Source organism: Mus caroli, unplaced genomic scaffold (genome assembly GCF_978045245.1).
Source record: "Mus caroli unplaced genomic scaffold, Mus_caroli_1 scaffold_1, whole genome shotgun sequence".
Classification (NCBI taxonomy): domain Eukaryota; kingdom Metazoa; phylum Chordata; class Mammalia; order Rodentia; family Muridae; genus Mus; species Mus caroli.
Window position 1 is genome coordinate 33945906 of NW_028227256.1, and position 24787 is coordinate 33970692.

The 24787-nt window shown below is 46.6% G+C and overlaps 1 protein-coding gene across 6 annotated transcripts in view; it reads left to right on the forward strand.

Moving 5' to 3' along the window:
- The window catches only part of Vwa3b (von Willebrand factor A domain containing 3B), a 163279-nt gene that overhangs the window by 25272 nt on the left and 113220 nt on the right, over nucleotides 1-24787 (forward strand). For all 6 annotated transcript variants that reach the window (XR_015046881.1, XR_015046877.1, XR_015046880.1 and 3 more), the window contains exons 6-7: nucleotides 5622-5791; nucleotides 8778-8893. Coding sequence is in view for 2 of the 6 variants with exons in the window: in XM_085836386.1 (XP_085692512.1) it covers nucleotides 5622-5791; nucleotides 8778-8893 (286 nt within the window). In the remaining 4 variants the exon portion in view is untranslated. The remainder of the gene's footprint in view (nucleotides 1-5621; nucleotides 5792-8777; nucleotides 8894-24787) is intronic.

Here is a 24787-nt window from a genome sequence, read left to right on the forward strand (position 1 = left end):
CAAGTGGCCAGACTTGATCAGACTCCAATCCTCAGCTACCCTGGCTTCCTTCCTTTATTTCCCCTGGGTTCATTCCAGCCTTAGAAAATACGAACAACTTACTGAGTGCCAGGGCATCCTTTAGAAGAAGAACCAAGAAAGGTGCCAGCAGGTACTGACCACCACATTCAACCTGTGGCCTTGAGCAAATTCAAAGCATATACAGACCACAGAAGTCCTTCTGTCCTTCAGGACACCTGGCTTTCTGGTTTTTTTTTTTGTTTGTTTGTTTGTTTGTTTATCCCAGTCTCTCTTTTGTGTACCCAGTAGGCACCTGCTCAGATTTGGGGTTCCTTAAAATCATATTTATAGGGAGTATAAATGAGTGAACTAAGATAGACTTTCCTAATCCTACAAGGGTCTTGCCCTCTTGAGTGCCAGGCTGTCCGTCTGTAAAACTGATATCTCGCTTGCTTCCCTGGAACAGTTTGGACAGGTGTAAATGTTTTCCACTGTGTCCCAAATGCCTAACCAGGGATCTCGAAATGTTTCTTAGAAAGTGAAGGCATGAAAAGGAAATACTGTCAATATGGTTGAGTTTGGGGGCTAGGCGTAGGTCCAAGGAGCTCTGGTCCTGAACAGGTGGTGTAGAAGTGAGGTTTGTTATTTTCAGCTGGCGAGAAGTGGACGATGCTGCGTGAAACAGGTGAGTTTGCTAAGCCTTTCAGGACTCTGGAGAGGACAATGGATGGAATTCAGACCCTAGAACCTGCAAGGGCAGATAGCAAGTGATGGTCTAGGCGTTAGGAGGCATCTGAGAAGCCAACTGGAGTTCATCCCGTTACTGACCATAAGAAGGAGTCACCACCATGAAGGGAATCAGAAAGTCAGAATAGTTCAAAGAAGGGAAGGGCTGTCAAAGAGATAAGGAGGCACAAGAATTAGGTCCCCAGACATGGAGCTGACTTAAAATGCTGCAGTGCTATTATGAATGGAGAGAGAGAGAGAGAGAGGCAGTCTTCGCTGGATTCCCTGCTGTGCTTTGGGGCTGATCTCCTTAGCTTCTTGAGGAAGATTGTATGCCTAAGGCTTTGAGATGAGAGCTGGCTTGGGCAGCCGGCAGAGAGGGTAGCTCCCTGTCTTTTTCTTTTCTCCCTTCCAAAGCTGATGAGAGGAAGATGCCGAGGTCTCTTCATGTGGGCAGAACTGCAGGTTGCCATGAAATGTGACATAAAGGTACCATCCTAGCGTGTGTGTGTGTGTGTGTGTGTGTGTGTGTGTGTGTACCTGGAGCTCTATTATTGACTAGACTATCTGTTCAGTGATCCCCAGGGCTCCCCCAATTTTATATCCCCAGCATTGAGACTAGGCACTCACCACTGAGCCTGGCTTTTACAAGGGTGCTAGGGATGGAATTCAGGTCCTTGCTTGAGTTGCAAGCACCCTATAGACTGAACCATCTCCCCAGACCTTACCATTCTATTTTTTTTAATTACTTATTTTATGTATATGAGCACACTGTTGCTCTCTTCAGACACACCAGAAGAGGGCATTGGATCCCATTACAGATGGTTGTGAGCCAAATGTGGCTGGTGGGAATTGAACTCAGGACCTCTGGAAGAGCAGTCAGTGTTCTTAACCACTGAGCCATCTTTCCAGTCCCTTAGCATTCTATTTTATGTGGAATAAATTGCAAGAGCTTTCGGCTGAACACCCCAGTGCAGTAACATCTCCGGGGAAAAGCATCTCTGCATAAGAGTTTCAGCATCATAAGGTAACTAACAAATGTTAAACCATTCCCAGGAAAAGCTTTGCTTTTGAGTATATTGTTATGATGGCCTAGAAAATGTGCTGGTTTTTCTTTTAGATTTTGAGGTATTACTTTTCTTTGAATCTCTCTGATTTAGCATCACAGCACTAAATCATGAGATGTTTCCAGCTCCCTGTCCCCTCTGCATCATGAAGGTAGCTCTGTCCTTGTTTCTGCCTTTGGTAACTTATAGTATTTGCCCATTTAACAGTGCTTGTCTACTATTTTCTTTTTTGTTGTTGTTGTTGGTTGTTGGTTTTTGTTTTTTGTTTTTGTTTTTTTTTTGAGACAGGGTTTCTCTGTGTTGCCCTGGCTGTCCTGGAACTCACTTTGTAGACCAGGCTGGCCTCGAACTCAGAAATCCACCTGCCTCTGCCTCCCAAGTGCTGGGACTAAAGGCGTGCACCACCATGCCCGGCTACTATTTTCTTTCTAGAAAGTTTGAGAACAGTGGATTTAATCTCTTTTATTATTATGAGACGATGAGATGAATAAACATGTTGCTTTCTATAAAAAAAAAAAAAAAAGAGTTTTAGTATCTTGGTCCACTGCGGGAGCACTGACGCACCCTGTCAGAGACTTCTGGAACAACCCTCCCCATCTCTAGGACCTTGTGTAGTTAATGTTTTATTGCTGTGAAGAGACACCATGATCATGGCAGCTCTTACAAAGGAGAAAGTTCAGTTGGGGCTTGGGTATAGTTCAGAAGTTCAGTGCATACTGCCATGGCGGGAGGAAGCACGGCGGTGTGCAGGCAGCCATGGTGCTAGAGACGTAGCTGAGAGGTTACATCTGCATCCACAGGCAGTAGGAAGAGTCCGTGAACTAGATTTGACTTGAGCTTCTGAGACCTCAAAGGCTTTTACCACCACAGCCATACCTCAGAATCCTGCCTCTCTCTGGGAGCCTGCGGGGTCATCTTTAGTAAAACCGCCACACTGCCACGTGAGCTCACAGATCCTAGAAGATACTCTGTGTGTTCCCTATCTTGGGCCATGTGTCATTTTAGATGACTATGAGAGCCTGTTCCTATGTTAGATTTGGGCACAGATGCAATCAGGGAAATGTTTTTGAGCAACGCTGCACATAGGAGCCTTAATCACCATCGCTGGAGGGCCCGCCCTAGTTAGTTAGGATTTCTACTGCTGTGACGAAACACCATGACCCAAGGCAGGAGCCTTGCTTGCACACCTGGCCTAAGGCCTGTGTAACACCAGGAAGCAGGACAACCTGCAAGAAAACAATTCCATCAACATAACACTCCACAGAATGCTGTTTCTTAGTTTTGTTTTGTTTTTGTTTTTTTCCCCTGCCTACTGGGTGGCTGGTGGGAAGAGATTTACAACATTCACCAGGCTTCACTTCCTAGGGATTATTTCTTTTAGCCAACTGGGAGCTAGTGTTGACAGACTAGAGAGGAAAAGGTATGAGAGGGGTTAAGGCTTTCCTGTCCCTGTTGGAGGAGGTAGTGGCTGAAGTAGTCTTGTCTGGGCTCTCACTCTGGCCACCTAACTCCCAGCCTGGGCCCTTGGCTACCCCTGTTCTAGCTGTCTCATTGGATATCAAATATGCTCTTTCTGCTGCAGACATAGGCTCCTAGCCAACTGGGTAACTAACCATGAGTCTGTCTCCTCTCTGTCAGGTTTAAAGTTAAAAGGGAAACACTTATTGACTAACTTCAGTTCATAAGGAGTTTAGATTAAAGCATAAATAAGTCATGGGCTCCATGTTGGCCAGTCCTTTGTCAGCTTGACACAAGCTAGAGCTATCTGAAAGGAGGGAACCTCAGCTGAGAAAATACCTCCATGAGATCCAGCTGTAAGACATTTTTTAAAATCAATGATTGATGAAGGAGGGCCAGCCCATTGTGGGTTGTGCTATCCTGAAGCTGGTGGTTCTGGGTTCTATAAGAAAGCAGGCTGAGCCAGGCGGTGGTGGCATACACCTTTAATCCCAGCACTTGGGAGGCAGAGGCAGGCAGATTTCTAAATTCAAGGCCAGCCTGGTTTACAAAGTGAGTTCCAGGACAGCCAGGACTACACAGAGAAACCCTGCCTCGAATAAAAAGAAAGAAAGAAAGAAAGAAAGAAAGAAAAGAAAGAAAAGAAAAGAAAAGAAAAGAAAAGAGGAAGGAAGGAAGGAAGGAAGGAAGGAAGGAAGGAAAGAAAGAAAGAAAGAAAGAAAGAAAGAAAGAAAGAAAGAAAGAAAGAAAGAAAGAAAGAAAGAAAGAAAGCAGGCTGAGCAAGCCAGTAAGCAGCATCCCTCCATGGCCTCTGCATCAGCTCCTGCCTCCAGATTCCTTCCCTGCTTGAGTTCTGTCCTGACTTCCTTTGATGATGAGCAGCGATGTGGAAGTGTAAGCTCCCCAAGTTGCTTTGGTCATGGAGTTTTATCGAAGCAGCAGTAACCCTAACTAGGACAGGCTGTGTCCTCAGCAGGGGCCTGGGCTTTGAAACAAGTGAGCCACTGGGGGACATTTCCCACTCAGTCTACATCAGGAGGGGTGCAAGGAACAAGAGGGGGAGATAAGAGAGGGTAATGGGGGGCGGGGCCCAGCTAACCAACACACACCAAGCAGAAACATGGAAACAACAAAGGAATCCAGTGTTTTGTACAATTAATGTATTGTGACATAAAAAGGTGTAAGTGTACTATGTGTTTGTGTGCTGTGTGTGCTGTGTTTGTATGTATGTGATATGTATATATGTGTGGTATATGTGAGTGTGGTGTGTAGTATGTGTGTTGTCTGTATGTGTATTGTGTGTAGTATGTATAGTGTGGGTGGGCATAGTGTGTGGTATATGTGTGTTGTGTGTGGTATGTATGGTGTGTGGGGGTATAAAGTGTGGTGGATGTATAGCATGGCGTGTGTGTGTGTATATAATGTGTGGTGTCTATGGGGTATGATGTTTTTGTGTGGTGTGTATGTATGAGTGTATGTGTGTGTGTAGTATAATATATGATATGGTATGTGTATTATGGTCTATATAGGGGCTGTAGTGTGTGTTTGTGTAGTATGATGTATGTATTAGGGGGTGATGTAGTATATGTGTTGTGTTTGGCATATGTTAGTGACATGTGGTATGTTTATTAGTTATGTGTGTATGCTGTCATGGTATGTGGTGTGTCCATATGTGCAGTGCATACAGTGTGTATATTTGAATATGTGCTGTGTGTATGTGTGATGTATGTATGTATGTATGTATGTATGTATGTATGTATGTGGTGTGTAGTATGTGGGTGTGTTTGTGTGTATGTGTTCCTTTTGACATGGATTGCCCATTCCCCATTCTCTTCTGGCAAGGCACTGTGCATTAGGGCCAGGCAGGCGTATCCTTCTCCTGACTTCCCATGAAATGAGGGCAGTCTTAGCCCACCTGCATGTGAAGAGAGCAGAGGATGAACCAGGGGCAATGCACCCTCTTTCCTGCATCCTGACTGAGATTGACAATGGATGAATCTGTGCTGTAGAATTCTGGCACCACCTTGGAAAGTTGGCCCAAAACTTCCTTTGCTTCTTGACTTGAAAAAAACCTTTCCTCTCCTGTCTTGTACCTGTGGGCCCAGAGGCAGCTACTCTCCAAGTCTGCCAACTACATTCTTCTTTGTGGAGCACCCAAGGACCACAGCCACTGTTGAGGGATGCTTTTGAATGACTCACTTGCCGACTTTTCCTTCCCTGTGTCATCACAGAGCACTGAGCATAGCTTCTCTTCTTTCTGCCCTCTCTTTTCTGCAGCAACCAGAAAATGTGTTGCTGCCGAATCTGGTGCAGGGCTGCAGTATATGGGGGTGATAGTAAGCCACTGCCATTCGCGCCTCTGTCTTGCAGATCAAAGCCATCTACTACTTTGTGGTGGGGGACGTTCCTCAGGAATCCCAGAAGCTTCTACTAACGGGGGTTCTGGAGATCCCATATCCAGTCTGCACAGTGTCCTTCAATGCCAGAGGAGAAGAAACCATAGCTTTCCTAAAAGATCTGAGCACTAAGACCCACAGCAGGTAGGCAAATGGTGGACTTGAGAGGGCCTGAGAGTGGGTGGTCTACTCACAGTCTAGATGTTTACCCTCCGTGTCATGGTGTATAGTCGTTATGGTCTGCAAACCCTTTCCTTTGTCATGCAGCAGTATAGTTCTCCTCTATTGAGCTCTTGGAGTCTTGCAGACTGGAGATGCTGCCTTTTCCGTCAGGTAAATCCTAGAAATAACAAGGACTGGGCTCTCCACGTAGGGCCATTCTCACGCCAGGGTCAGACACTGACAACTGGAGATCACGCTGTATCCCTAGCTCATGGCAATTGTTCACAGTAGCTAGACATTTGAAACATATAGGCTTTTTGAGAGGAAGTTGGTGATATAGAGTCCTGGACTTGGCCTTTATTGACACCAACAGCCAGCTGGAAGTAAACGTTTTCACCCACCAATTTGCCTAATAGAGTTGGTGGAAATGCAGTTCTTCGCTCTCAGCCCCAGGAATCCTGATTTCCGATGTCTAAAGAGGGTCAGGACTCTTCCTGTATTACAGAGTCTGAGCTCACCACCCTGGAAGCTTTTCAAACAGTTTGAAATCACAAGGCATAAGGCTTTGAATCTGGCATCCTGAGCATGTCCAAATACATAAAAGGGGATGGGGGTAGGGGTGAGCACGATCTCTTCATCCACTTTCTCTAGGGTAGAGAGAAAGACAGCTGGCAGGATTCCTTCTCTGGCTTGTACCTGCCTCCTCACTCCTAGAGAACATTTTCTAGGAGGTTTAGTGCCCAGGGAACAGCGTGCTACAGCCACGTTGATTCTGTCACTGCTCATCCTTTGCACAGTGGTGGGTTTACATAAAACAGTCAGCTGGAGACATGCCATCCTCTGCATGCTCTGGGCCTTCACGAGTGAGCTGAACACACAACCCTTGGTGCTCCTGACTGCTGTGGTGTGGGGTCAGACACACCATGCCATCTGCTGTTACTTTGTGCCTTGGGCTGTTGGGCCCAGCTAGAGCACAGTGACTAGTCAACTGGACACAGTGCGTCTTTCTGGTCTGAGCTCACAGGCTGCCTGGGTCCTGGTCTCAGTTAAATGGATTCCCTCCATCACAGTATCCAAGGCTGTGCTTGTGTGGAAGCACAGGGTGGGTGTGGGTGCTGAGGTCTAACAGTATTCTCTAAAGAGCCTTTCTTAGTGGTGCCTCTCCCCATTAGGAGAAACTTCTACCCCGTTCTCTTTCCAATCTGGAGAAGAGATTAGAGTGTGGAAAGTTCCAGACACCCAAGGCCTTGATACTTGGAGTTCAGGGCCAGGACAGACTTCATCTGTTCCCCAACATACATACATACATACACACACACACACACACACACACACACACACACACACACACACAAGCACCTTGTCCTGTCAGGCAGTCATTAAAGGGAGTGAACTGGACATTTCTGCTTTAGACAATGCCTACAGGACCCAGGCATAGCAAGGGTGTCCTGGTCTCAGGCCACAGGAACGAGGCAGTCTTGTTCACTGCCACCAAGTCACTATGACAATCTCACCCGGAATTCTTTAGGAAAATGACAAGCTTTCCACAGTCCAAGAGGCCTGAGATCACTCCCACTTTTAGTTCATCACTTTAGATAAGCTCCAAGTGGTCCCTCAGGAGTCTAATTAGCAGTGACAAACAGAGGAGATTGACAGAGACTTCCTCTGTCAATCAGAAGCTAATGTCCTATCACTTGACTTTCTGGGTTACAATTAAGGGGTTCCAGGAGCATTTAGGGGCTGAGGATGTATCCCAGAGTGCCTAGCTGGTGTCTGTGAGGGCCTGTGTGCCAACTCTAGCACTGCCCCAAAGGAGGAAAAAGAAAGAGAAAGAAAGAGAGAGATTAGCCCATCACCTTGCCCCATACCAGCAAGCTACAAGCTTTGACGTACACGTGGGTCCTCTAGGGATCTTATTAAAGTTGTGCTCTGACTCAGCAGGTCCAAACAGGGGCCTGGGATGAATCTTGAATCTCACCAGCTCCCAGGTGACACTGCTGATGTTCCTTGGACCACACTTCGAGCTGGCAGGCTCCCAAAACTTGCCCGCACAGCAATTCTTTGCATTAGCTCTTAAGCTCAAAAACTGTGTTTGCTGAGTTACAGCTGACTGAGGCCACTCAGCAATACCCAAATTAGTCGAGGCTGTCTGTATCCCCAGCTTTCAATGCTCAGCCAGGTAATGCAAATGGTTGCTAGTGGGCTCCCTCACTTGGATGCCTGGGCCATCAAAACGGCGTGGATGTGATAGAGACGGAGAGACAAAACCCCACAAACAATCATTTTCCTAGGATCAAGAAATGCCATTTGATTGAGTTAATTATTATAGTGGGAAGCCACAGCACCATGGAAAAATCTCAAGCCACTCGTGTGTGCGCATGTGTGCATGCAGGCAATCATGGAGGTCAATGCTAAGTCTCCCCCCCCCCCCCCCCCCCGTTACTTGCCGGCTTTTTTTCTAAGACAGAGCCTCTCACTGAACTTGAAACTCACTGATTTAGTTAGGCCATCTGTCCATCAAGCTCCAGGGATCTGCCTGTCCCTATGTCATCAGTGCTGAGATCATGGACATATGCTACCCATGCCTGGCTCTCATGTAGGTGCTAAGGATCTGAACTCAGGCCCCCATGCTTGCTTAAACATACCCACTATACCCACTAAGCTGCCTCCTCTGCCTGACCCTTGATTGTGGGAGCTGACCAGACAAGGCATAGAGGAATCAGGGAATGCAGTTAAAGTTAAGAGGCTTGGCGGTGGACAGAGAGCTGTGCACCTGTAGTCCCTGCTACTTGGGAGGTGGAGGCAGGAGGATTGCTTGAGGCCAGAATTTCAGGACTACTAGAACAACCTAGTGAGACCCAATTCTGAGAAAACCAATCAAAATAAATCAAGATTTGGAGCACCAGAGACGGCAAATTGAGAGAACTGATAGGCACATGCCTGACGCAGAACCCATTTCGTGTTTCAGATTCCATGCCTTTGCTGAGAGAACAGAGTGTGTAGAATTCTCTGCATTTCCCACGGAGGGCGCTGACAGCTCCATGACGTGGAATTCACGGAAACTGAAAGGGAGACTCCCTCCAGGTACCCGGAGCCCCGAAGGGGCAGTGTCACGTGTCACCTTAGTCATTTCAAGTGCTCTGCAATACAGTTTGGAACTAAAGGACAAAGCAGGGACCACCCATATCTCCTGCATTTTTTTTCCTTGGCACAACCATGCACCCAGTGGGATTTCATAGTGAATGGGTCTGTCTAGAAACTGCTTTAAATGTGTCGCTCACAGAAACAGTCTAAGGGATGCGTGCTCACTGACATGGGAACCTTCTAGAGATGTGGCCCTAGCCATGCTATTCCTGGGGTTAGTTAGGTCCAAGCTAGGCAGAGCCACCCTGCTTTCTGGGCTAGTAGGGAGGCTGCATGATGGGGGGAGGGGGAGGCGGGGAGGGGGGGTGTCCCTGAAGTTCTTGGTCATTCTGTGTTTCTTGTGATGGAGGCAGTACTTGTAGGGAGAGCTTGCCCTTGTGTAGGTCAAGGCTAAACAGAGACTTTTATGGAGGCTGAGGGAACCTCATTTTTCATTCAGGAACGTGGTCTAGTGAATGAGGTCACAGATCCAGGGAGGAAGAACACTGTGACTCAGAACATCAGTAATGGAAGCTGAAAGCCTCGAATGGGGAATTCCTCCGGGGCCAATTAAATGGCAAAATGCACAGAGTAAATACCAATGAGTAGAGACAGGGAAGGGAGGTCCTGTCTGATTGTTATATAGCATGACCCAGTATGGTACCTAAACTATTTACAAACTGGTGGTTTGAATGCAAAGTCCCCCATATTCTTGGGTAGTTGGATACTTGGTACCCAGCTGGTGACACTGGAGAGACTTTGGAGGTGTGGCCTTGCTTTCAAGTGTGTCACTTGGGGTGAGCTTTGAAGTTCTAACGTCCCTCCTGCACCCCTCAACTCCCAGTTTACTCTTTCTGCTTCCCACTTACAGTTTAAGATGTGAGCTCTCAGCTTGCTGCCCCACACCTACTGTCTGCTGCCGGCCTCCCCACCACGGTAATGACGGACTCTCATCCCTCCAAAACCTTAAGCTCAAACAAACCATTCCATCTATAAGTTGCCTTGGTCATGGTGTTTTACCACAACAAGAGAAAAATAACTCACAAGTCTAAGAGAGCCGGTTCCTGCCCTGACCCTGCTGCTCAACTGTAGTTATTAAATAGGCTGCTCGTTTTGATACTTGGCAGGGATGACTACTCAGGTACAGGGAAGAAGCTCAAGAGACCTCGGTTTGCTTAACAGTGTTGCAAAGGCTCATGGGGGAAGACATTTGCATCATCAGCCAGTTGGTGAGACAGAGGTAATGTCAGGATAGCAGGTCAGAAAGCCTATACCTGACATATGCTTTGCATATGCAAATTCCTTGTGTCACAGAGCATACAGCCCAGGGAGATTTCTATAGAGCACTGCACTCAGCTCTCTGTAACCAACACCTTTTCCTGATCATGAGGCAGACCCGTCCAGATAATTACAGAAAATGATTGGTGCTAATTGTGCTAGATAGTTTTGGCTGGTTTGTTGTCAACTTGATACAAGCAGGTCATCTGGGAAGACAGGACGCCAGCTGAGGAATTGCCTCCATCAGACTGGCCTGTAGGCAAGTCTGCAGAGCGTTGTTTTTGATTAATGATTGGTGTGGGAGGGCCCAGTTCACTGTGGCCAGTGCCACCCCTGGGTATATGGTCCTGAGTTGTGTAAGAAAACAGACTGAGCAAGCCATGGGAAGCAGGCCAGTTAATGGTGTTCCTCCATGGCCCCTGCTTCAGTTCTTGCCTGGAGTTCCTCCCCTGACTCTCCTTGTTGGTGGACTTTTAAGCTCTAAAGATGAGATAAACCCTTTCTGCCCCAAGCTGCTACCAACCATGGTATTCATCACAGCAACAGAAATTGAACTTGGGGTGGTTTCAGTCAGGGGGAGAGCATGGGCTGTCACCAGCTCCCCTAGGCTCCTCAGCTGTGACCTGTGCACTCCCTGGAGTCCTGGTCTGTTTGCTGCCACTACACCCGAGTGAGTCCCTGAGCAATTCATCGTAGTGGACACAGATATATTTGGCTCATGGTTCCCAAAGCTGAGGAATCCAAGAGCAAGTGACTGGCACTGAGAAGGGTTTTGCTGTTGCGTCCTCCTAGGGAAGAAAGCTGAAAGGTAAGCCTGGGAGAGGTTTGCTTTCATACGAAAACCCACCTTCACAGTACTAACCAATCCTCCCAATAGTCCATTAATTCATTCATGGGGGCATAGTCCTTTGGATGTCTTAGCATCCGGTTCTGTTTTGCCGGGGAGTCACATACGAACTATAGCATCTGGCGTTCGGGTGACTAAGGAAACATAGCTGGCATCTCCCCAGCTACCACCTCCCCAGCCCTGGAACAGACAACTTAAAGTACAGACAGAAATGTTTTCTAAGAATGAAATGCTTGGCATGCCTTCATTTTAGTAGTCTATGTGTTCCAAGTTTGGGAGGGAGGTGTCAGGTCCTAAATAAGCCACCTTACCTATCTGTCACAATGCCCCAGAATGCCGCCGTTTCAAAGTCGGCTTCTTCTACTCAAAAGCTGCCCAGAAATTGTTGGCAGACAGTTTTTGGTTTAGAGAATATGTGGTTTCTGTTTCTACCTGGGCTCCGGGGCAGCTCTTTAACCTCTTTTCTGTGGTTCCTTCTTGTCCTCTCCATACCAGCTGCGAGAGAACCTCAATGTCAGTCTCTCAAACCTCCAGCAGGGTGGGTGGAGTCTGACTCCTTAGGAGATAATTTTATCTTCCTTGGGTGGAAAACAGACTTTCAAGTGAAGACTTAGACAAGTGCTACTTAGAGAACCCACTTGCCAATCCGAGAGAAAGGTGTTACTTTTGGATTCGACATAATTGGTTTTTAAAGTCTGGTCCTTCTTCCTCTATTCCAGTACTAAACAAAACAGAAGTAAGACAAAAGAACCTCCCAACAGCTAAAAAAAAAAGAATAGTTTTAAAATTGTAATATATATATATATATATATATATATATATACACACACACACATACACACATACATATATATACAGTATATATAACATGCATGCATGTATACATACATACAAATATACACGTATACACATGCATACACATGAACACACATGCACACATATACACCACATGTGTGCATAAACACACACACATACACATGTACATACATGCACATGTGCACACACATACACATACACACCTGTACACATGTTGCCCAGACAGCCATTTTTAAGAACATTCACTCTGGCAGCTGTCACTACTATTCATCTCCCAAAATTATGTCTCTTTTCATAGCTCTGCACCTATGAAAGAGTTACTTCCTCATGTCTTATTCTGCTTGAGTTGCTATAGCAAAACACTAGAGCCTGGGTATTCATAAAGAACAGAAAGCCCTTTCTTATAGTTCCGGAGGCTGGGCCATTTAAGATCAGCGTGCCAGCAGACCCAGTGTCTTGTGAACTTCTTGCTTCCAAGATGGCGCCCTGCTGCTGTATCCTCCAGAGGGAATGCATGCTGTGTCCTGACTTGGCTAAAGAGATGGCAGGACATGAAATAGCAAGCAGAGCTCCCTTCAACCCTCTCTCTCTCTTTAAAAATTATTTTATTGAGTTTGTGTGTGTACACGTTTGTGTAAGTGTGCCTGTGCCACAATATGCATGTGGAGGTCAAAGGACACCTTGTAGATGCTGGTTTTCCCCTCTGCTAGATGGGTCCGGGGTATCAGATTTGAATCATTAGGCTTGGTGGTGAGCGGCTTCCTTGTCAAGCCCTCTCCCTGCCAGTGTATGAGCGCTACTGCATTTATACAGGATGAGCCCTCATGGCACAATCATTTCTTCAAAGCTCTTTCCTGCAATACCATCACATCTAAGAGGTGGGTTTTGACTTCCACCTAAACCATAGCACCCGCCCCTCCTCCTGCAGCCCCTCCAGCAGTACCATTCTCCATCTGTACTCTAGAATTCACCTGTTATGCAGACAGCATTGTGTTCAGACAAGCGTGTGTCCTGTGATTGACTTATTTTTTCTTTTCTTTTCACTTAGCATGATGCAATTTCTCTCCTTTAAAGGAACAATCTTTTTTTTTTTCTTATGACTTTTTTTTAAAATGTTTTTTGGACACATAGAAAAATCTTAGCTAATAAAGTACTTGCCGCACATGCACAGAGAGGCAACTTCTACTCCCAACACCTGTGTAAAAAGGTGAGAGGGTCTGTGTACCTGTACCTGCTACGCTGTAGTGCTGTGGAGATGGGATGGTCCCTGGAGCTCGATGCCCTGCTGGTCTGGCCCATCAGCAAGTACCAGATGAACAGAGATGGAGGAAAACACCTAACATTGGCCTCTGGCTTACTCACGTGTGCGTACAATAGAGGGAACGGGGTCAAGTGAATTCTGTGTGTGTGTGTGTGTGTGTGTGTGTGTGTATGCAGCATTTCCTTGTCTCTCTGTATGGATACACACCATTCTATGCCACAGATTGCTACTCTAACACTCGCTGCCTTTCTCCCTTGAGACAGCGTCTTCCACTGAGCACGGAGCTTGTTTTTTTCCCCCTTCCTTTTAGGCTAGTTGGCCAGGAATCCTTCTTATAACCCCCTCAATGGTTGGGTTACTGGTATTCTTGCCCACAGTTGGGGATTTGATCTCCATCTATTCAGCTATAAATGGCTGTTGAATTGTCATTAAAATGACTTTATTATAGAATTTTTATACATTCTTTGTTTTTGCCTAGCCTACTTTATCATGCCTCTCCTCCATCCCCTTCCCACTTCCGGCTAGTTCCCCTTTCTCATGATTCCCTTGCACAGGTAGACACACAGATATAGTCTCTAGAAAATGCAGGATCTTTGTGTAAGAGAGAGCGTGAGTCTGGGTGCCTTCAGTTAATACAATTCCCAGTCCCACCCATCCATTTCCCAGCAAATGTCACCATCTCCTTAATCTCTGTGGTTGGATAAATGGCATCATGTATATTTGGTACATCTTCATACATTCATCTGTCTATTTCGGGCATTTCTTAGCTATTGTGAAAAGAGCAGCAATGGACATAGATGGCCAAGGGTTTCTGCAGTATGCTGAATTAGAGTCTTTGCTGTATCACCCAGGAGTGATATAGCTGGGTTATATGCTGGTCCTATATTTAGTCTTTTGGAAAAATTCCTTACAGGCTTCTATACTGGGCACACCAGTATATACTCTCACCGACGGGGAATAAGGTTTCTTTTTCTCCACACTGTGGACAGCATTTGTTAGCATTGGTTGATATCTTGATGATAGTCATCTGGACTCTGGGGTGTTTTTTTTTTTTTTGTTTTTTTGTTTTTTTGGTTTTTCGAGACAGGGTTTCTCTGTATAGCCCAGGCTGTCCTGGAACTCACTTTGTAGACCAGGCTGGCCTCGAACTCAGAAATCCGCCTGCCTCTGCCTCCCGAGTGCTGGGATTAAAGGCGTGCGCCACCACGCCCGGCTCTCTGGGGTGTTTTAATGTTACCATTGCTTTGATGAAACACCTTGGCCAAAAGCAAGCTGGGGAGGAAAGGGTTATTTCACTCACAGTGAAATATATCAGCTCATCATCAAAAGCAGTGAGGGCAGGAACCCAGTCAGGGCAGGAACCTGGAGGCAGGAACCCAGTCAGGGCAGGAACCTGGAGGCAGGAACCCAGTCAGGGCAGGAACCTGGAGGCAGGAACCCAGTCAGGGCAGGAACCTGGAGGCAGGAACCCAGTCAGGGCAGGAACCTGGAGGCAGGAACCCAGTCAGGGCAGGAACCTGGAGGCAGGAGCTGATGCAGGGGCCATGGAGGGGTGCTGCTTACTGGCTTGCTTCTCATGACTTGGTCAGCCTGCTTTCTTATAGAACCCAGGACCAGCAGCTCAGGGACGGCTCCACCCACATGGGCCGGGCCCTCGCCATCAATCCCTAATGAAGAAAATGCTCTATAGGCTTGTGTGTAGCATGATCTTATGGAGGCACTCTCTTAATTGAGGTTCCCTGACTTTATCTCGTGTCAAGTTAATATAAGACTTCCAGCATGCTGGGGTGAGATAGAATCTCAATGTGGATTATTATTATTATTATTATATTTTTGATTTTTGTTTTTTGAGACAAGGTTTCTGTGTAGCCCTGGCTGTCCTGGAATTCACTCTGTAGACCAGGCTGGCCTCAAACCCAGAGGTCTGCCTGCCTCTGCCTCCAGAGTGCTGGGATTAAAGGTGTGGGCCACCACTGCCCACACTGCCCAGCTTGTAGTTTTAATTGAAGGAATAAATTTTGTGTGTGTGTGTGTGTGTGTGTGTGTGTTTGTGTGACATTTTGCTCATCCACCCACCATCAATGGAAACATGGATTGCCTTTATCTATTGTAAATGATGCTGTCATGAAGTTGCATTTACAAATACATTTCTGACTCCCTGATTTTCATTATCTGGGGTCTATAATTCAAAGTGGGATTTCTGAATCATATATGGTAATTTTATTTGTAATTTTTCGGGAGCCTCCATATTGTTTCTTTACAGTGATGGCATTGCTGTCTGTGCCTACCAACAGTGTACAGTGTTGTCCCATGTTGTTGTGAACATTTGTTACTCTATGTAATTTTGACTGTACTTCTCAATCGTGGCCCTCAGCATTGCATACCTCTTCCCTTGGGTGCATCTCTCCTGTGGCTTGCGCCCTCCTTCCTCTTACTCTTTTCCCTGCCCTCCTTTGTTATACTCAATGATTATTTCTATCTTCACACTTCCCGATCTTCTGTTTAAAGTTAGAACAGGAAGTAATAGCTTTCATTCATTTGTCATTTTCCCACATATGTGATACTGTACTTTGTTCTTACTCATGCACTTCTACCCCCACCCCACTCCTATCCAACCCTCACCATCTCACCCCACCTCTACCCACCCTGCCCTACCCCCACCTCACCCCACCCCACCCTCATCCACCTCCACCCCACCCAACCCCCACTCAACCCAACCCACCCCTACCATACCCCACCCCCACCCCACCCTCATCCACCTCCACCCCGCCCCCACCCCTCGCTGAGCTCCCTCCTTCCAGATAGGCGCCACTGTTGCTCTCATGTATTGTATTGTTTTCTCTTTTTTACCCTCCCCTCCCCCTTTTTCCTTTCCCAGGTGTCGTTTCTACTTTCATGTCCTATGTACACACAGGTAAGCGTGTGCACGTGCACACACACACAAACACACACTCCTATTCACACAATACATTTAAATACCTGCAGTACTCTTTTGTTCTGAATCCAGCTTATTTTATTTATAATGATCCCCAGTTGTATCTGTTTTCCTTCTTTTTGAGCAGAACAAGGCACCCCAAGGTGCACGAATATGGTGATTCTCTGGAGAGAGGCCACAAGCCTGAGGTGGCCAGAAACGGGTGTTGATACAGAAGGGTAGAAAGTACCTAAGGTGACAGTACAATCTTGCTGTTGTGTATGTGCCACATCGGCTTTGTCTCTTCAGCTGCTGATGGCCATCTAGGCCGGTTCCACTTTCCAGCTTTTGTGACTAGCATCGCAGTGAACATGGATTGCCAAGCATCTCTGAGCCCTGCTGACTTGGAGTGCTTTGGGCATATACCCAGGAGTAGCGTAGCTGGGTCACGTGTGAGTCCTAGTTCAATGTATTGAGGGACTTCTACTCTGGCTTCCACAGTAGCTGCCTCAGTTTACATTCTCACCAGCAGAGACTGATTCCTCTTTCCCACTGCCTGCCTCACGGGAGCTGAAATCTCAAATCAGGTTTACTTCATGCTTTCTTGTGTCAAGGAATGTTGAATGTGTTTAGGAACATTTATTTACCATGTGCATTTCTTCCTTTGAGAACCCTGTTCAATTCAGCTGTAGGTTTATTGGTTGACATTTTTGGTTTTGGTACTTTACGAATTTTAGAACTCTTTTTGCACTTTAGATATTAGTCTCCTTTGAGTGGATGGGGATTGCATCGATGCTCTAGATGGCTGCTGGTACCATAGCCTTTTCACAAAATTACTTCTGCCGATCCAGGAGCACAAGAGATCCTTTTGTCTTCAGTGTCTGGAAGTTTATATGGTAGAGGTCTGTGCTGGATGGTTTTCTGGTAACTTGACACAAGTTAAAGTCATCTCAGAGGAGGGAACCTCCATTAAGAAAATGCCTCCGTAATGTTGGGTTGTATGTATAGGGCGTTTTCTTCATTAGTGATTGATGGCGAGAGCCTAGCCTATGTGGGTGTGGCCATCCCTGGGATGGTGGCCCTGGGTTCTATAGGAAAGTAGACTGAGCAAGCCATGTGGAACAAGCCAGTAAGCAGCAGCCCTCCATGGCCTCTGCATCAGTCCTGCCTCCAGGTTCCTGGCCTGTGTGAGTTCCTGTCCTGACTGCCTTCAGTGATGAACTGTGATTTGGTGCCAAAGAACCCCTTTCCTCCGCATCTTGCACAGTAACCCTAACTCTGACAAGGTCTTTTGCTTGGTTTAGTCCTGAGTATTTACATTTTTTTTCAAGAATTTCATCTATGAATACTGTATTTACATCAATTCTACTCCCTATGGTGAACCACATGAGTCTATAGAGGCCATTCCTATCAAACCACCACAGCCTGTATCTCTACAGACTCAACACAATGCCAATCAAAATTACAATTCCATTTTTTTTTTACAAAGATAAGAGAGAGGGATTCCGCCGGGCGTGGTGGCGCACGCCTTTAATCCCAGCACTCGGGAGGCAGAGGCAGGCGGATTTCTGAGTTCGAGGCCAGCCTGGTCTACAAAGTGAGTTCCAGGACATCCAGGGCTACACAGAGAAACCCTGTCTCGAAAAACCAAAAAAAAAAAAAAAAAAAAAAAAAAAAAAAAAAAGAGAGAGGGATTCCTAACATTCATATACAAGCATAAAAGATCCCAGGTTGACAAACCAGTCCTGAGGGAAAAATCCTTATGTTAGAGATCCCCATATCTGATTTCAAATTCTGTTAATGTATCACAGAAGCAAAAATAGCATGGTACAGGTGCCAACTGAGCATGGTGCAGGTGCAGGCAAGTATGTGCATGTGTGAGTGAGCATGGTGCAGGTACAGGTGGGCATGGTGCAGGTACAGATGGGCATGGTGCAGGTACAGGTGGGCATGGTGTAGGTGCAGGTGAGCATGGTGCAGGTGAGCGTGGTGCAGGTGAGCATGTGCATGTGTGCGTGAGCATGGTGCAGGTGAGCATGTGCATGTGTGAGTGAGCATGGTGCAGGTGCAGGTGCAGGTGAGCATGGTGCAGGTGTGAGTGAGTGTTGTATGCCAGCCTGCGGCCTACAAGAACCAGGTACACCTGGGAGGCAGGCTGGGGCTGAAAAAGACTTAGACGGCAAGAGAGATTAATGGAGCCAAGATGACTCCCTGTTCAAGGCTCACGAGTTTATTAAGAGACCGTGCTTATAAGGGGGAAGGCCCATCCCCCAGGCAGTCCACTCTTGGTGCTTAGAGCCATTCCGCCAGGCTGGCCGCTTATTCAGGAATCTAGGAAGACAGGTTCAGCCTCTCAGCAGGTAGCAGAAGAGCAGGGCAGTTGTCACTTCAAAAAGGAGCCAGCCAAGTCGGAAAGCTGCACCTCAGGTGGCCCCACCTCAGTGGCAACACGGTCTGTACCAGCCCACTTCAGGCTGGGGGAGGCTACAAGTGAGCATGGTGCAGGTACAGGTGTAGGTGAGGCATGGTGCAGGTGAGCATGGTGCAGGTGGGCATGGTGCAGGTGCAGGTGGGCATGGTGCAGGTGCAGGTGGGCATGGTTCAGGTTCAGGTGAGCATGGTGCAGGTGCAGGTTCAGGTGAGCATGGTGCAGGTACAGCTGCAGGTGAGCGTGGTGCAGGTGCACGTGGGCATGGTGCAGGTGAGCATGGTGCAGATGAGATGGTGCAGGTGCAGGTGAGCATGGTGCAGGTGTGAGTGAGCATGGTGCAGGTGGGCATGGTACAGGTGCAGGTGGGCATGATGCAGGTGCAGGTGGGCATGGTGCAGGTTCAGGTGAGCATGGTACAGGTGCAGGTTCAGGTGAGCATGGTGCAGGTACAGGTGCAGGTGAGCATGGTGCAGATGAGCATGGTGCAGGTGCAGGTGGGCATGGTGCAGGTGTGAGTGAGCATGGTGCAGGTGAGCATGTACATGTGTGAGTGAGTATGGTGCAGGTGCAGGTACAGGTGCAGGTGAGAATGGTGCAGGTGCAGGTGGGCATGGTGCAGGTGTGAATGAGCATGGTGCAGGTGCAGGTGGGCATGGTGCAGGTGTGAGTGAGCATGGTGCAGGAGCAGGTGTAAAGCAGGCACATAGATCAATGAAAGACAATAAAACATGGATGTAAACCTATACAGCTCCAGCTACAAAGCCACATAGGTCAACAGAAGATAGTAGAACACTGAATGTGAACCTGTAGATGTAGCTGTACGGCCGTACAGCTACATCTACATGTTTTGACAAAGATACCAGAAGTATCCAGAGGAAGGAAGATTGACTCTTCAACTAGACAGTCACATGCAGGAGAGTCCATTTAGATCCTTCCACTCAGCCTGCAGGACAACTAGTGTCAGGTGGATCAAAGGCTTTAGCGTAAGGCCTGGAATCAGAAGTCATCAGAGGGAAAAAGCAAGGGAAACACGTGAAGATACAGACAGTTTAAGGACTTTCTCCAAAGGGTCTGGAAAGAAGGTCAGCAACTCACAATGGCAAATGGGGCCTTGTGAAATTGAAAGGCTTATGTACATCAAAGAAAACATTTGATCCAGTAGGAGCCAGTCCAAGAAAACAAGGAGGTCTAGAATCCATGTGTATTCCATCCAGTTTCTAAATTATTGAAAAACAATGATATTTTAACCCCGTGACTGCCAAATGTCTGTTTTCTCTCCTTCCTCCTCCTCTTCTCTCCTTCTCTGCCTTCCTCCCCCACCTCTCTCTCTCTCTCTCTCTCTCTCTCAATCTGTGTCTTTATGTTTCCCATTATAATTATGTCCGTTAGTCTACCCTCAAGTGTTTCTAAGTGTATTTCATACAGTAACTCCTTCCAAAGACACACCCATCAGGTATGGGAAGTGACAGATGGCCTTAATTTTTTTTCCTCAGGGTTGAAGGATCCTGGCAGTGCTGTGTTGTGTGAGCATGGCTGATGTAGGACAGAGCTGGAGTCTGGACCTGGGTTATCCTCATGCTTTCCAGTCAGTATGGATGCTTTGAGAACTCTAGGGAAGATGGGAAGAGAAAAGATAAACATTTTGGGGTCTTCCTGCTATGTACTTTAAAATTAATCAAAACATAAGCACTATATTGTTGTCTAAGTTGAATATTTCATTTTCTAGTTAATATTATGGCAAGTATTTCCTTCACAGTATAAAATGTGTGTTTTATAGACACTCAGGCACTGAGGACTTTTTAAAGGTGTGTGGTATAGTTTTGTTAACCATCACCTATTAGACGTTTCAGTAATGTTTTTTGTTTGCAATTAGAAATATTGTATTTCTATTTTATATGATATATTTCCTCCTATATTATTATTATTTAAAGAAACAGATTTCCAGGAGTGGAACCCTTATATTTTGTGTTAGCAGGTTTTACAAGCTGTAATACTATCAGCTCTAAATGAGCCATTTGTGAATGATTAGCAACTTTTAGGTCTTGTGTTTGGAGATGTTTCCTTCTATAGCTTGCTCCCCAGAACAAGTGAAAAGTGGTAGGCTGAGGGGAACTTTGTCTTGTTTCTTGCCTTACCACAAGGGAAAGTAAACACATGCATCTTACATGCATTTATTCTTTGCTCATTCGGCTTCTTACAGATGTGTTAGCTCCTTGGAGGGGTTTCTCCTGCAATTTGGTGTTTCTTTCTGTTTGTTCTTCTCGGGCTGTGCTGTTCAGGTGATGGGAAGCTTGTTATCCATGTGTGGGCTTAGGATGCACAGGCACTGTGTGATACCCATGTGCGGGCTTAGGATGGCTTACTGTTACGTTTTAGGTATAAAATTCATCCTCACAAGGATCATGCTTTAAGATCTTGATCTCAGTGCACACATGAAGTGCTTAGATACCGCTGACCCTGACTTCATGAATTCATGAATCCCTTTTGGAAACCCTGGGAGGTAAGGCCTGGTTGGAGGAAGTGGGCCACAGGGGCCATGCCTTTGAAGTGTGCCTTTGTTTCCCATCCTGGCTGCTCTGCTTGTAGCCATCAGGTGAGCTGATTTGACCTACCACATATTCCCACTGTGATTCAGGTCCACAGCTGGCAGAAACCTGTGGGCAGAAACCTCTAAAGACAGAAGACAAGGAGCCTCTGCTTCCTGGTTGTTTATATCAGGAATTTTATCCTAGGAACAGAAAGACAATTGACGTACTTTCTTTTTTGTTGTTGTTGTATTTTTTGTTAGATATTTTCTTTATTTACTTTTCAAATGTTATCCCCTTTCCTGGTTTCCCCTCCGAAAAACCCCTATCCCATCCTCCTGCCCCCTGCTCACCAACCCACCCACTCTCGCTTCCCTGTCCTGGCATTTTCCCACACTGGGGCATCAAGGCTTCTCAGGAGCAAGGGCCTCTCCTTCCATTGATGTCCAACAAGGCTATCATCTGCTACATATGCAGCTGGAGCCATGGGTCCCTCCATGCGTACTCTTTTGTTGGTCGACATTTTGGCTAGAAAGAACTTGAAGACACAGAACAAAAGGGGACTAAGTTTAGATTTACTTACTCAGTCAGGAACTGTTCTGCGGAATGGTGCAAATGTAAATCGTATATGAAGTGGTACCCAGCCCCAACAGTCTTCAAGAGAAATTTCCTTCACTCTGTGGTCTAGTACTGTCCAACCTCCTTTCCCCAGAACTTCCACGAATTTCTAGGGAAGAGGCATAACCTTCCTGCCATAGCTCTCTGGGATCTTCTGTTTGCCTGCTCTGTGGCTGGTTCTCCATGTTAGTCTGGAGGAAGATCCTGTTCCTTCCAGCCCAGTTCCACCCTCTCCTTTCCACTAATAGCTGTGGCAATTGGAGGTGAAGGAATTCCTCCCTGGTTCTGAAAGACCCTAGTGGGGAGACACCCACTCAAATCCCTAGACGGCGCACACCCAACACCCAAGGAATCACGAGAGACCATCTTGATGCAAACACACGAGGTAGTTTAATGACGGAGCTCTGGGCCGACATGTATCTCACACGGGAGACAGAGGGGTCAACCACCAGGCTCAGAAGCTAGGGGTTTATATAAAAAAAAGTTGGGGGCAGGGGAAGAATTGGCACGGTTACACACAATTGGACAGTTTAAACATCAGCAAATTGTACTTGCAGAGCGAGGTGACAGCAATTCTGAGGGGCAGGTGCTTAAGACTCAGCTGAGATAGTCCGGACGTCCTTGCAGGTCTCTCCTATCTTAATGGCCAGCCAGTTCCTGGAATGACTTAACAGCAACAGCCTTTGTTCTTTGCCCTAGGCCCCAAAAGCCCTCCTAACTAGCAAGCCGCATGAGTCATGGACCTTGAATTTAACTTTCTTTCAGTTCTCTGATTTTCCATCTTTCCTTTCTGAAGCCTCTCACCATTTCCTCTTAGGAGCCGGGTCCTCCCTCTCCCCATGATGATAGGTTCCTTGTGCTTGGGGTCCCTGCGATTCTCAGTTTATCAACCTCATTGACTCTGGAAAATCCCTGTCATCATTATTATTAATAATAGTAATATTAGCAGCAACAGCAGCATTGTATCAGAACTCTGGGGTGGTAGGGGTTGACTCCAGAGCCTCCCACATCCTGGGCTAGTATCCTTCCAGTGAGCTGTGTCCTTAGCCCTCTTCCTATTTAAAAAAAAAAAATTGAGCTAAGATCTAAGTTGCCCAAGCTGACCTTGAACTCACTCCGTAACCTAGGCTGCCCCTTCCCCCTTCCCCCTTCCCCCTCAGCCTCCTGGGAATTCCAGGCTCTACCTCCTGGCTACACAGAATTCCAGCCTGTACCACCTGGCTGGGCTCAGCAATTATTTATCATCTTAGTTCTTGTTTTCTTTAAATGTCACATGGCTCCAGGTCAACTGTGGTTTAATTTCAAACAGACTTATGCTCATTTAGCTCATGCTACTAAAGGTGTGTTCGTATAGTGGTGGTGCGGTACATAAGAACCAACCAAGGCCAAGTACCCAGACACACTTACTACACATGTTCTATCTGCTAATGTCTCATTGGCCAGAGCTAATCACATGACCATGCCCAGCCCTAATGAAGGGTGAGGACTATCCCACCCACAGAAAGCTGAGGAGGGGCATGGGTATGGGATGTGAACAGTAATTCATGGGGTCACAGCCTTTCATTCTTGTGTGATTCTGGGTTTGGTCCCAGGAAACAGTGTTTGATGGAAAATGAATCAACTTCGGTATCAGATCTGGCATCAAATCCTAGTTTTGCCACAAATTATGTGATGATAGCATATTACCAAGACTTTATGCTTTTTCATTTCTAGAATGGGAATAATAACATCTGCTTATATGAGTATTGAGGGCTTCAGTTCACATGACACACGGAGAAATATTCAGGACAAACCAGCTTTCGATGAAATATCAACTGCCCTTTTTCTTTCTTAGAATTCCAGGTGCATTTCCTGAAGACACTGGCTCTAGATGGTGAAATAATCCAGAAGAACGTGGCAGCCTCTATCATGATGACCAATTTAAAGAGTCACTACACTAATAAGCTTGATTGTGTGCATAGTCAGGGCTGGGAATTGGGAACAGAGAACTGGATGTGGAAGGATCAAGTGTCCTGGTGGGAGACAAGTCTCGTTGCTGGGAGCATCCTAGGGCAACCATGGAGGGTGTTAATCCCTGCAATCAAGGAGTTCATGTCCCTCTTCTCCTGGAAGTGGGATTTTTACTTAGTGTTGAGTTGGGTAGTGCACTGGGCCCTTTGTGTGAGTGATTTCCTCCTTTGTAAGCTCAGCCAGAGCTCAAAACGCTGCTCATATGTTTGTAAAGTTGGACATGCTAGCATTCACTTCTTGGAAGGCCCCTGTAGAGCTGGCGGTGAGGTCTGTACTTGTTTAGAAGCTGCAGCTGCTGGTATGGCCAGGGATACCATCTTTATGGCTACCCCTTAGGTTCTCAAAGCTGGTGGGCCCAAGGTAGAGGTTTGGGAACTCTTCGGGAAGAAGACTTATCATATTTGGGTCTGAAGCAAGCTCTATTTCTGTTTTAGCTTCTATTCTTTCTGTATCATTAAAAAGAAAATCTGAAGTAATGATTATAGATGTATAAAGTTAGACCAGAGCAAAAGTTGGCATCTGTCATCATCCATCATGGAAATGTAATAATTTTGACATTGAAGCTGCTTAGTTCAGGCACGGAATGGGGCGTCAGAGCTGACAGTATAATGCTTCAGATGGTTTGAGATCTCAGGCTCTTCAGGTTAGTAAAGTCAAGCAGCCGAGGGCTAGCCTGATCACGTGGGCTGCAAGCCATGCTCAGTGCTGCGTGATCCTGCTTTACCAAGCCAGAGCATCTCACTGGACCAAACCACTGCAGCTTGCGTATAAAACTTTCATCTGATATGATACATACCATCCCAAGTCCCAACGGCTTAGAGCCTCTCCTTGTCCAGTGGAGTGAAAAGGGGCGACACGGCTTGTCTTTTATTTCTGGGCTCCTCTCATTAGGCAGCTGTCAGCAATCAGCCCTGAGTAGCTCTTCCCGCTGAGCCTGTTCTGTGCACTGACACACTCACCATAGCTGAGCCATTTTAGTTACTGGTCCAGTTCACAGAGGAGGAGAAAAACGACAGATAGGTTCTGCTGTGAACATCACTAGACCTTGCTTGCCAGATAGACGGAAGAGATTGTGTAATGAACACATTAAGAGGAACAGGCCATAGCACAAGGCTGTAATAAAAGGCCACTATGCTTTGCAGGGTACATTTTGTT